Raw genomic sequence first — 13100 nt, 5'->3', positions numbered from 1 at the left:
TCACTATAAAACAAGAATGAATATAGTATGAATTGTTAAGGAAACTACATACATTTTAGTTTTTTTTTTTGGTAAAGCTAGGCTATGTCGTGAGTGGTAGAAAACACATCTAAAACCAGTTTTCTCTAATAAATATTTACTTAGCTTAAGTGCGAAATAGAAGGTAAAGTCTATATGCGTCTTTGACATTTCATAAATTTAAAAAATTGTGCAGTATAACTTATAGTGACAATATTTCTTTTCTAAAGACATATACTTGTTTGTTGTTTTGTAGTGTGTTAGAAATGCGCAAAACAAGTCAAACATTTAGCTCTAGGCCTGGAATCGAACCCAACTTCCGTTTGCCGGGCGGCTGCTCTGTCAGTCACTGAGCTACCTGGATATCCTCTTTGACTCGTATTCTTGCTCTTCTATAGGTGTTGCCACAGACTATATGAACATATAGACAGTGTTGCTAACAAATGTTTTTAAATAGAAAATAAAAACCACAAATATTTATTAAATATTATTTAATGCAAATTGCACTTTGTAGGCTCTTTCCGTAAATAAGGTATTAAATTCAATCTGCTAATATAGAAGCAAAAATTCGCTCATAGCAGTTTGATATATTTTTCTAAAAAAATATACTGTTTAATTTCTTAAAAATTGGTTGATAAATTAAAATTTGCATCATGAGAAAACATATAAAGCAATTAACTAATTAAAAATAAAAACATATTTTAGACATTATAAATAGCATATTAGGAAATATAGAAGAACAAAATAAAGTTATAAATATATGGTATACAGTAAAATAAAATGTGTCATAATAAATAAAATTAAATTCTTAAACAAGACTGAAATAAGTTAGTTAAATAAAATATGAATAGCAAAACAACATAAAGTAAAATATTTGGTACAATGAGGTACTTAAAATACAAATTAATTTTATTTGCAAAAAAAAAAAAATATATATTAAAATAAATTGTGTAATAAATTTGATTTTGTAACTTCCCTTGTTGTGGAAAAAAATATCATGCAAATAAAATAAAAATTGTAAATAATAAAATACATTTAAAAAAGTAAAATAATTAACTATAATAATAATGAATTAAATGCAAAATCAAATTACATAATTTAGTACTGATTACTTAAAGCATTCTTATGTTATATAATTTAGCTCGTAATACTGTCAAATAATACTACTACAGACTACTAATAAAATGTGTGTAAAATATTTTATGTTGTAAATACTGTATAAAAATAACACAAAACAAAACGTACATTGTATAGGATTATTCAGAAGAACTGGACTAGAAAATTATTGTCTTTTTTAAATAACAAGATTGTATATATCTTGTATTATGGTAACATGAATTGTCAGGTGAGACCATTTTCCTACTATTTTGTAAAGTAGTATAAATATTTTTTTTGTTTTGTAAATTTAGAAGAAAAAAAAAATATATATATAAATAAAAATAAGTTGATCTACTCATCATGCAAGTGTAAACTGTAAATATTATTTTGTAAAAAATATCATTTAGGATAAGAGAAAAACAAATATATTGTCTAATAACAAATAAAAAGCGTAAAAAAATATGTATTTTAAGATAAAGGCTTTTGTTAAGAAATACTATTAAAAATATATACTATCATTAGTATTTTTAAATATATATAACTTTGTGCTTATAAATACAATTAGGTCAATGACCCCTGTTTATATAGTTTACATTTTTGGCACATCATTATATTAGTAATAGCTTTTTTTTTTTATAGGATACTGCGGTTAAATGTTAAGGCAAAGTAGCATTTTTAGTCAAGTTATTAAATAATTGATTAGGATAATGTTACGAATTTATATAAATTAGCACAATCCAATTCCATCACTTTCTCTGTTGCCTCTTTTTTCATAAAACATGACATCCTAGAGGGAAATAAAAGATGAATTATTGCAATCATACTAAATAATTTTTTAAAAAAAAATAATAGTATGTATTTACTATTAAAAAGCAAGCTCCTAACATAACCGCTTTCATACGAACATCAAGGTCCATTGGAAAAGTTATTCCAAAATAATCAGCATCCGTAAAGGCTTCTCTTAAAAGTCCAGACCATTGTTTAGATATACGACCGACTTCAGTTGACAAGTCTTTGGATAAGACCTAAAATATAAAAGAAAACAAAATTGCAAATATTATAATATTTATTAGTTAACATATGAAAAAATAAACCGTGAAATTATTATTGTTATAATAATTTATTAAATAAATTTAAAATAAGTAGAAACTAAAGAGCGTTAAGTTTAAAAAAAATTAGCAGTTTTACACTCTTATTAAGAGGATGTCAGTCAATAGCAGTTCATGTTTTTTTTATAGCGCCTATTTTCAAATGCTTTTTTTATTATAATTGGTCAGATATAAATTATCCTATTTTATGTAAAGTGGTTGTAAAATTTTAAAATTTTTTATTACTCTAAAATACAATATTATACAGCGTACATCATTGTTTTTTTGTCATTGTAACTAAGTATATTTTTATTTATGTAACTATAAAAAATAGATAAATGAATTTAAAAAAAAAAAGCTAAAGAGATATTAACAAAAACCGATATTGTATTATGTATAATATTGTTTTTTGTAAGTTTCCAAATTTTCAAAACTTTAAGACTACTATAAATAAAATATGATGGTTTAAGAAATACCTAGTTTTACACTTAACATTACAGTTGTGTTGTACACTCCTAAATATAAATTCCACAAGTTCTGGTTCAGGTTCTTCTACTACTAAGATGTACTACAAGAGAATGTTTAAAAAATTTTAAATGACAATATTATTTATATTACTTTGAACTCAACATCACCACACATTGAAAAACGACACATGGGACCTTCGATTTTTAAAACTTCTTCATTAGCTGCATTGCGTATGGTAAATATTGGGGTAAGAATAGACCAATCTTGTTCAACTGTTCCAACTAGACACCCTGGTGGCGAAAATACTTCAATTCTCTAAAAAGCAAAAAATAATAATAGTAACAACCAAAACAATTTTACACAATTTTTTTCTTTGAGATTTATCAAAATAACAATATTTATCTCAACAATAACAAATACACAAATTAATAAATTAAATAAGAATTAATAATACTTTAAACTGGATAAATGTACAATGGGAAAGATAATATGAATTTTAGGGGTTTGAAGAAATTGAGGGAGAAATAATGATATTTTACGAGTCAATGAGAAATCGGTGAGCTAAAGTCGTTGAATAGCAAGCACTTGGCATTGAAACAAAACTGTTTTTTTCCCTAGCAATAATAATTATCTTTATTAAATAATTTAAATTAATATACTCAATCTGTACAACTTTGTATAATAAGTATATCTTTGAACCTAAATATTTACATAATACAAAATATTATATTGACTGTTACAAATTTATATAAAATAAAAGTAATATAAGTGTAAAGTTTGATATTAATTTATAGCATGACAAATTATTAACAATATCTTTGTTGATTTTAAATTAAACTTCAGACAAATGTTTTTCAGAAAAGCCTTGATTATTTTATGCTTTGAATATATATGAATATATGTTATTAATATTTTTGATTATTTAACAATTGTGGTTTTACCTGTAAACAACATGGAAAGAAACACGATTGGCACGCAAGTGGTCTTGATAAATGAATGATTTCGTTTTTGTAGTTATCCAATATTTTCATTTCGAATGGTCTTATTGGTCCACAGCAGTTTCTCGAACAGCAATCATTATCCTCGATAGCGTAAAAAACTTTCTGACCAGCACTGTTTTTGATAGTATATTTGTTGTTTGTTTCAAAACCCAAAAAGGCTACAAAATAAATTTGTGTTTCATTTATAAATACACAATTTTAAAAATTAAGTAGAAAAAAATATACCTAGCAAAATGTTTTTCAGTGATTTTGTAATAATTAAATTAACTGTTTACGGCTATAGTTCAAAAATAATTATTTATATTATAAAATTAACAAATCAAGCTATATTGGCTACATACAAGAATACAGTAAACAGCGAAAAATCATTTTAGTTCTAAAAACATACATTGTGTTGTTTGAACTGCGCAGTCCTTTGATTTCCATTCACAGATGTAATTTATTAGTTTAGGAAGTCCGTTTGGGTAATTAATAATTGATTAATCAGATTGTGTAAGTCCACATTTTTGATCTTCAGTAATGGTATTTGAAAAATTGAAATTAAGTCTTAATAGTTACCTTCTAACAATTCCACTTTCTGCTTCACAAGTAACTGATTAATTGTAGTCAGATATTGAAGGCCATTGGGACAGTTTTGTGGAATACTAGCTGGTATTGCCATCCAACCATCTATTAATTACAAAATATACAAATTAATTTACTTGTATTAAAATAATGACCACTTATAAACTTTGTGGTTCTAAAAATATATTAATATTTAGTATATATTTGATAAATGCACTAAAAATGATGACTACTTATTAAAACAAAACTGTTACCAGATGCAGCTGCAGGAGGAGGTTGATGAGCGCCAGGCTGCTGTTGAATTACTGGACCATAACCTTGTGGAGAGTAAGGCGGCGGATATTGGTTTGGAGTTGGGTTGTATGCAAATCCTGGATTATATGGCGGTTGGTTATACATATTATATTGGTTTGGCTGATTACCAGGTTGCGGATATTGCTGCTGCGAGGGTGGAGGATATTGAGCATAACCTGAAATCAAAGATTGTCAAATTGTTTAATAATTCCAGAACTTAATAGTAACAATATTGTTATTAATTATTTTTATCATAATGCCTGCTTTATTATTGACATTATATAAAGACTAGTTGACTAATATACTTAATACCGGATTATCCCAATGCCGGTAACATAATCATAGTTTATATAAAATCAGACTTTTAACTTTTATAGAGGAAATTTTAAGCTATAAAAATAAAAATGTGCACCTCCCATAGTTTTTTGATAAACATAGTTTTAAGTTAGAAGGATGACTGAGTACAGTTCAATCTACATACCAATGGTCGCTAATCACTTAACTATTTAAATAATAACATTTTCATAAAAATATCAAATACCAGATACCTTTTTTTGATAATAGTGACATATTACAGTAGTTTTTTATAGTAAATTTAAATTAGAAATTCACAGACTTTACAAGTTCAAAAATAATAATAACTTGAATTTTAAACAAAGTTTATAACAACCCGTCCCTGATATAAATAGTTCAGAAATCTCCTCATTAAAAAGAGGATTGACAAACATAAAAGTGCTGTTTAAAAAAAATATAGGTAAGCATATTTGTAATGTTGGTGGTTAGGTTTTGTAAATTATTTCTTTTATTTAATTATTGCTCAAAATATCTAGCATCTACAAATTTCTGATTTTAGATTCAAAATTTTCATAAAAACGCTATAAAAAACAAATATTTTAATAAAAAGGATGTTTAGTAAAGTAAATTTATTGTAACATTTCAAAACTTATAAATACAATATAGATATATAAATAATATATTACCTGGTTGTGTATTGGCAGAATACATTTTTTTCTACTGAAGAACTCTCGAAAAAACTTTCTAAAAAAAATATGTGTATTTAAAAAATTAGAAAACTTATGATAAATTATAAGTCAGTATCTTTTAAATTAATAACTAATAAAGTACGATAATTTCTTTTATAATAAGTTACTATATTTATTTATTATCATTAATGAAATATGTATCATAATGATAATTTTTTTAATAGTTATTACTCATATATTATGTTGTTACAATAATTGTAATTAGGGAGAAACAGTTGCTACGGAAACATGATGTTGACAATAGTAACAAGGAATAAGAAAGATTAGGTTGGTTGTTAGTAACATTAAATTGTGTTTGTCATTTACAAAAAGAAAAAATAGTTTCATTTTCTTAAAAAATAAATGTGTTTAGCACAGAATTATTAGACTTCAAGCTTGGAACTATTGATTGGGTTCAATTCCAATAACACTGTGAATCAGATGTTGTCCAGCCCCATGACATACAAGCTCTGCTTATGTCAAAATAAATGTTGGGTATTTTAAATTATAATATTACCTAAACTAAGGAATACAAAAATGTATAGAGGAATGTCATTTGTAATTCTTTTAAGTACAAATTATTAAAACATTATAAATTAACTTACTAAATCGTCTTCAATCTTGCACTAAAGTAGATATGGTAAACTTGTAGATATTAAAGATAAATTATAAATAACATTTAACACTTTTTATTTTTTTTAATAATTTCAACAATATCACATAGCATATTATGCCCTTCGTTCAACTTGAATATAATTGCCATCACACAAAATCACAGTGTACCATATTGATATCATATCAAAGTATATTATTATCTTATATCTATGCTGTGCCACAGATAAGCTGGATTATAAGTCCATCTTGACCTTCGAATACTCAGTGCATTCCCTTCCCACAATATTGTAAAATTTAAACTTGATGCTTTTAAACCAAATTGTGCGTCAACAGTATGATTCATTTGTCATGACTAATGACTAATGAGTCATAACAATAACAAATGTTAAATAAAATGGTCTATGCATTAGATAAATGTAATTTATGTTATAATTGTAAGCTTACATGTACAAGCTGTATTTTATGTCAATAATTAAAGTATATATTTAATAGTAATTAAAACAGTTTTAAACATTAAATTTACCGCTTTTTTAAAAATGTATTCAAATTTAAATGAAAGTTCGTGCAACCCCCAGTCAACATTCTTCATTTGTCACTATTCTTCAAAGTTGAAAGTTGAAATAGAAATAATGGAAATTGGAAAATGTTGGCATTAATCTAATGTTTTATTTTTAGAAGTTGTTAATATGGTTTTGGCCTTTGGGTAAAATGTTTCAGTTTTATTTCTCTGGTAATAAACACTAATGCAAAACGCTAGTCGACTATAGGTGGCTGCACTGCACATGATTGGAAAATGAGAATCATAAAAGTTTCTTATCATCTACCTATCGCAATTTCACATTTTTCCGGTCTTCAATGAATCAGTTATAAATTATAATTATTATTTGATTTACAATAGTTTATCGTTTAAAGTTTAAACTTAAACATAATATTTTATATCTCATTTTAATTATATTTTTTATTGTCGCTATTTATATATTTCCTAACCAATTTTGTTTAAAAATAATTGTAGACTATTTGATTCCTATCAAATTCGTCTTTGTGTTTGGGAATTCGACGTCTTTCACGGATAAAACTTAAAATGGCAATTTGGTTACCTTTAGAATCGAATCCAGAAGTATGTAAAGAATAGTATAACTTCATCATTGGCTGAAATTTAGAGAAGCTTGGAATAATACCTTAAATTTAGTGCTGATAATTAATTAAAAAATATTTTTAGCCACGTTTTGTAATTATTGTTTACATTTTTCTCGTGTTAGGCAGAAATTTTTGGGGCACCATTAGGTTTCTGCCATAGTGCTATGCCAAGGTGGTTGATAGCTCTTTCTCTAGACAGTTGCCTGACCTAAAAAAGAGACCACCTATAGCCAAAAGCCGAACTGGTAACTGCCTGTGGGTATCATCTAAGTCACTGGTCCCCTTCTCTTTGTTTTTAATAATCGTAATATTAATTTAAAGATTTTCTGAAACTAGTTTATTTTTGTTAGTTACATTGGAACTCTATAAATTAACAATATTTTTTTCCTAATTAGTTATCATGGTCTCTAAGTATTTATATTAAAAACTTAATAAATTTCACTCTTGCGAAAACAAAACAAAAGCGACACATAAGCTATCAGCTGTATAGAACGTGAAACGAAGAACGTTTTGCAATTATTTTTTGAAAGATTTATATTCTTAACCAATAGTTGAAAAATCGCAAATGTCATACCTAATTAAAACAGCAGTATTTTAGGATTAAAAAAAAAAATTGTTAAATTGAGCACATGATTTTTTAAACTTTAGTGCATTTAATTATGTTTGTAATAAATTTTTAACTTTTCAATAAAAGTGATGATTTTAACTACTACCTAATTTTGTAAACTTTTTGTTTCAGGTAATGAACAAGGTATGGTATGAGTGGAATCTATATTCTTAATTCTATAGTGTACAGGGTAAAAAAAAATTGGTAAATTTATTAATTTATTATGCATTTATAAAAATATATGGTAAGTATAAACTATCTATTAACCAATTATCGATCATATCTTGAGCCATTTATTTACCAACATCATACAGAATTCGGTATAAATTTACTTAACTAAATGGCCAAGTTTCTGGTAATATTTTTTTCCCCGCTTAATTATAGTTTCTTTACGCTGTTTAAAAATTGTTTTATCAGAAATCCGCAGACTGCTGGTTTAAAAGTTATAGTTGCTATAGAGATAAACGTGGCGTCACCACCCAACAAATGCAGAGCGCTGCAGCAGTTATCAAATAAAAAAACCATAAAGGACGAGAGAGTGCATCACAGTGTAAAGTAATGAATGACCGTCACACGTATGGTATATTCCTAGAATTTCTGATTATAAATTTTAAGTCAGCACTAAACACTATAAATTGATAATAAAAAAAAAAGAAGTCCAATAAAGTCAATTTGTTTTAAAATTATTTTTAATAAAGGATTACACATAATAAATACCTTGAGAATATTTACAAAAACCCTAAAATTAAATTTAAACAGGATCTTTACTGTTTTAAATGTAAAATGTTTTAATTATAAATTTTCAGAAAGAAAAAATCTGATTGTATATTTTCTTAAAATAGGAACAAGCAGTAATAAAATACCAACATTAAAAAATATAAAAGTACCATTTTGGAATTTTATCAAATAAATTTTTTTAAATATATAAATATAAGCGTGTTATGCATGTATCCGTGTGTAATAAAAATAACTGTTTATGCAATTTAAATGATTTCAGTTCTTGCATCACATGGGAGTACCCGATGATTGGAATATGTTTGACATTTATGGTCTCGGAGAGCAAGAACTAGCAATGGTCCCCTTGCCGTGTGCATCAGTTATTATGTTATTTCCTTTTAATGACGCTGTAAGTATTATTTTACAAGAATGTACATAACTCATACAAAAAATTGTCACTTTAATTTGTGTATTTAATTCAATGACAGTATGAGAATCGAAGAAATGAAGAAGAACTACTGATTAAATCAAAAGGTCAAAAAGTGTCAGAGGATCTATATTATATAAAACAGTATGTGGGCAATGCTTGTGGAACAATAGCACTTTTACATAGTGTGGCTAATAACAGGGACAAGTAAGCTATTCATTTTTATTTTTTTATTTTCAGGGCTGTAACGCAATAAAAGTACTGTATTACTGTAATAACATTAGGGGTTGAGGTGGGGATGGGGTTGGGGGCATATATGTTGTATTCACGATGTTCAAACTAGAACTGAAAAATAAATTCAATAATTTAAGAGGTCATATTCCTATGAATTGTTTTTAGGCCAGATATTATGAAAACACTAAAATATTAGCCAGAAACTTGACATGTTTACTAGCCACCTAAGATACTAGCTTGTTACTGCTTGTTAATATACTATTTCATTATCTATAATTCCACCACTACTCTAAATTTATTCGGTACTTTAACGAGACAGGAAAAAGCTCTTTCGTGGTTGCAGACTCGGCTGAAAAATGTTTTTTTTTTGTATTTAATTTCTAGAATAGTAATGTAAACAAGTAAAGTAATTTCATTAAATTCCAAAACTAATTTTATGATTTTTTTTTTTTAAATTTTTAATAAAGGATGTTCTATACAAATTATTCCTTTTCGAGTTAAAAAAATTATCATTTTATTTTATAGAATTGAGTTAAAAGAAGGCCTATTAAAACGGTTTTTGGACGAAGGGGAAAATTTGTCTCCATCTGATCGCGGCCATTTATTAGAAAAAAATGAAGAAATGAGTAATGCACACAAGGAAGTCGCAATCGATGGCCAGTCCGCAGTAAGTTATTGTAACTTGTTTATTTTCTGTACAAAATTTGGAATTTTTTATTTATTTATTTATTTTTTTTTTTAAAAACATTTACAATCTGTACATAAAATATTATACAATAAGCAAATATGTTAACAAAGTAAATATGTGACTTGGAGACTTTGGGTAGGGAACCTATCCAGTGATAGGACCCTATGACATGTTACCACTGTACATTTTTTTTTATTAACTATAACTTCTTAATTTTAGGCACCAGATCCGGCCGATGCAGTTCCTTATCATTTTGTTGCGTTTGTATGTAAAGACAATAGTCTGTATGAATTAGGTAAATTTAAATTGATTGCAATTATTTTGTAGATAAGTAAGAAATATAATATTTTGAATGCTATTAATTTAATTTATTTTACTTGTTCTAGATGGCAGAAAGTTTGAACCAATTAATCATGGTCCATCCAATCCAGATTCAATACTTGTGGTAAGATCTATACTATCCAATAATTAATCTAAAGCAGGTTGCTGCAGTCTATATATATATTTATATTTTTTGTTTAGGATACAGTTAAGGTCATCCAAGAAAAATTTATTGCTCCCGAGTCGGGCAATATTCATTTCACATTATTGGCGATGTCCAACTGCAGTGAAGAAATCTAGATATAAAATAATATTTAAGTATGATGTACATTATTACTGTCAACTTAAACAAAATAATACAATGTAAAATTTAATTTATATTTTTATTTTTTATGAAATTATACTTCAATATTATTATAATTTTTTTATACAATAAAATATGAATTTAATATGCTTTCTATGAAGATTTCTATGTTAATTTAATAAATATTGGAATAACAGCACGAGTGGGTTGTTCGACAGTTTGGCACTCCAATAAGAATGTTCCACTGTGCAAATGTAAAAACAAATTTAAATTCTTCGTTGACTCTTCTAAAGACTAAATATTGGACTTATCTTGCCCGGCATTTTATTTAAAAAAATTTTAATTTAAAGAATATTACTTAAACCGAGAAAAGAAGTAAAAATGTAAGTGAGTATTTGGTTTAGAATAAGTCAGAAGATAGTAAAGTACTTAATGGGTAATTGTATATTTGTAGGAACTTAACATTTTTATTTTCAGACATAATTATTATTATTTTTTATACAGCTTTCTAATTCAATTTGATGTGAGTCGCAACACAAAGTGTACAAACCAAGAATCTGTCATTGGTGTTACCGAAAATTATTTATACTACGAGTTACAAAATTTTTATTTCAGCAACATTGTAAAAGCAAAAAATTTACCTAATGCCAGACACCAAACTAGTATTTAGTGTCTTTATACCTTTGCACTTTTTTAGATAATGGTGTGTATTCATATATTTTGTTAATAGTATAATAAAACGGTGATGTGGGGGGCATATGGGGTCGGGGAGGTCAGGACTACATGAATTCACTTTTAAATAAACTCTTCCTTGTGAATCTGTGGATAGTAGGTTTAAACCAGTATAGTCCGAACAAGGCACAGTAAGGAAATATTTTACACGAGTAAAAGTAGTAGTAGCAAGTGAATATCGATAAAAGCATATTGCACCTAATGTCAATTATGTGCATTTTTAGTACTAGGGTAGATCGCTTGTCTATACAAATGTATTGCCATAGTTATACCCATAAATACCTAGTAATAAACAATATAATGAAAATATCACCATTACCTAATAGGTAATAATAGTAATATTCGTGTATGGTGTATTTACCTAATGACTATTGGTTGACTCGAACATAGTAACCTGGAAATTGATTACCGTCAAAGTGTAATTCCCCTTTTTTTTAAGATTTTCCCAAGTAAACGTGGACTCTAGAATTATTGATTTCAAAAGTTTGTTGATTCAAAATAATAATCGTTCGAATTAAAAAACCAGACTCAAATATACTCGGATTCAAACAACACGTCATTCAAAAGGATATTACCTATTTAAAGTTTTTGAATGTGTGTCCGTTTAGTTAACCTTTGTCTACATTCAGCTTTAATAATTTTGCCAATATTATCAATTATAAATAACGTTATCGACGTGTAACGCGCCATGTTTAAATATTATAAATTAACGCGAATATTATTGGCAAATAGTTTTGGCATGTTTAAACAAAAAATTCAATAAATATACATTTTAATTACATTTTTGAACTCTGTGTGCTTTAGTTTTCCTCGAATACTGCTAATGTGTTTTGGTTTTTTTTTTTAGACGGTACTATAATGAATCATTTGCAAACTTTGATTTCAATACTAGTTTCTGTAATTTGTTTTACACGCGTTGAAAAACGTAATGGTCGCCACGCAAAAATTGGCAGAATATACTTGAAATTTGAAACCGACAACGTTGTCGAAATTGTCCCAACACGGTAATGGCGAGGACGTGGTCGATCTCGAAGTAAAAAAACATTAGCAGATATATTTTCATAGAAGTATTACGCAAAAACATAAATTGGTTGGCCGGCCATCATTGCAACCTTCCGTCACTCAAAGAATGGAATATAGCGAATTTTATAAAAGGGTTTGTGGACATAAACTAAATTAGATAAACGTGAAAAAAATGAACCTTTTCATAATAATTGCTGTCACATAGATTTGTGAAATATTAATGAACATAAAAATAATTGACGTTTCTGAAATAAAAGCTGTTAGGAAAAATATGTATTTAAAGACCAATAAATTACATATACTGTGAATCCTGTGTTCTCGGATCCTCATTACAGGACTGGTAATCGATATTCTGAAACAATCATCAGGTTTCATCAAAAACGACTACCAAACTTAGAGAAAACAAACTTGGAATTGGATATAAATTTACAAGTGTATGAATTCATATTCGCACACAAAAGTGTGAGAGAATTGATAAAATAAATGTATAATGCATTCGAGTTATCAAGTTTTATCAATACATTTTGTCATTTAATTAGGTACCTTAAGGCTTAAAGTTATAACAAAAAAAAAAGATTGTATTTTTCATTAAATTTGTTTGTTAGCCTTTATTGGAAAATATTACAGCTCAACAATTACATGGTTTAAATATTAGTACAATCTAAAATAGGAGCAAAATATACAAGTAAAATAGATATAAATACAGAAAAGCACATAATATACAAACCGTTAATGGTAGATC

General features: G+C 26.8%; 2 protein-coding genes across 3 annotated transcripts; one reads left to right on the top strand and one right to left on the bottom strand.

The window, feature by feature from the left end:
* Positions 1–1133: 1133 nt before the first annotated feature.
* Positions 1134–6325, bottom strand: LOC126845626 (phospholipid scramblase 2-like). Its single transcript, XM_050584401.1, has 8 exons — positions 6159–6325; positions 5512–5569; positions 4492–4707; positions 4232–4342; positions 3614–3831; positions 2823–2987; positions 1980–2141; positions 1134–1903 (listed from the first exon to the last, which is right to left on the bottom strand). The coding sequence occupies exons 2-8, from the start codon at positions 5534–5536 to the stop codon at positions 1844–1846; spliced, it is 957 nt and encodes a 318-aa protein (XP_050440358.1). The 5' UTR covers positions 5537–5569; positions 6159–6325; the 3' UTR covers positions 1134–1843.
* Positions 6326–7010: 685 nt separating this feature from the next.
* Positions 7011–10757, top strand: LOC126845692 (ubiquitin carboxyl-terminal hydrolase isozyme L3). Of its 2 annotated transcripts, XM_050584514.1 has the most exons (8): positions 7011–7285; positions 8045–8056; positions 8910–9038; positions 9118–9263; positions 9816–9957; positions 10198–10273; positions 10365–10423; positions 10501–10757. In XM_050584514.1, the coding sequence occupies exons 1-8, from the start codon at positions 7250–7252 to the stop codon at positions 10597–10599; spliced, it is 699 nt and encodes a 232-aa protein (XP_050440471.1). In that variant the 5' UTR covers positions 7011–7249; the 3' UTR covers positions 10600–10757. The 2 variants fall into 2 exon arrangements, with proteins under 2 accessions (XP_050440471.1, XP_050440472.1); XM_050584515.1 differs by lacking the exons at positions 7011–7285; positions 8045–8056 and adding an exon at positions 8460–8492.
* The last annotated feature ends 2343 nt before the right edge of the window (positions 10758–13100 follow it).

This window comes from Adelges cooleyi, unplaced genomic scaffold, assembly GCF_023614345.1.
Source record: "Adelges cooleyi isolate 19-005CV unplaced genomic scaffold, UGA_ACOO_1.1 ACOO_flye_CR_arks_rails_tigmint_CR_PRNA_8, whole genome shotgun sequence".
Classification (NCBI taxonomy): Eukaryota; Metazoa; Arthropoda; class Insecta; order Hemiptera; family Adelgidae; genus Adelges; species Adelges cooleyi.
Note: the sequence above shows the minus strand (reverse complement) of the source record. Positions and strands in the feature narration are given on the sequence as shown.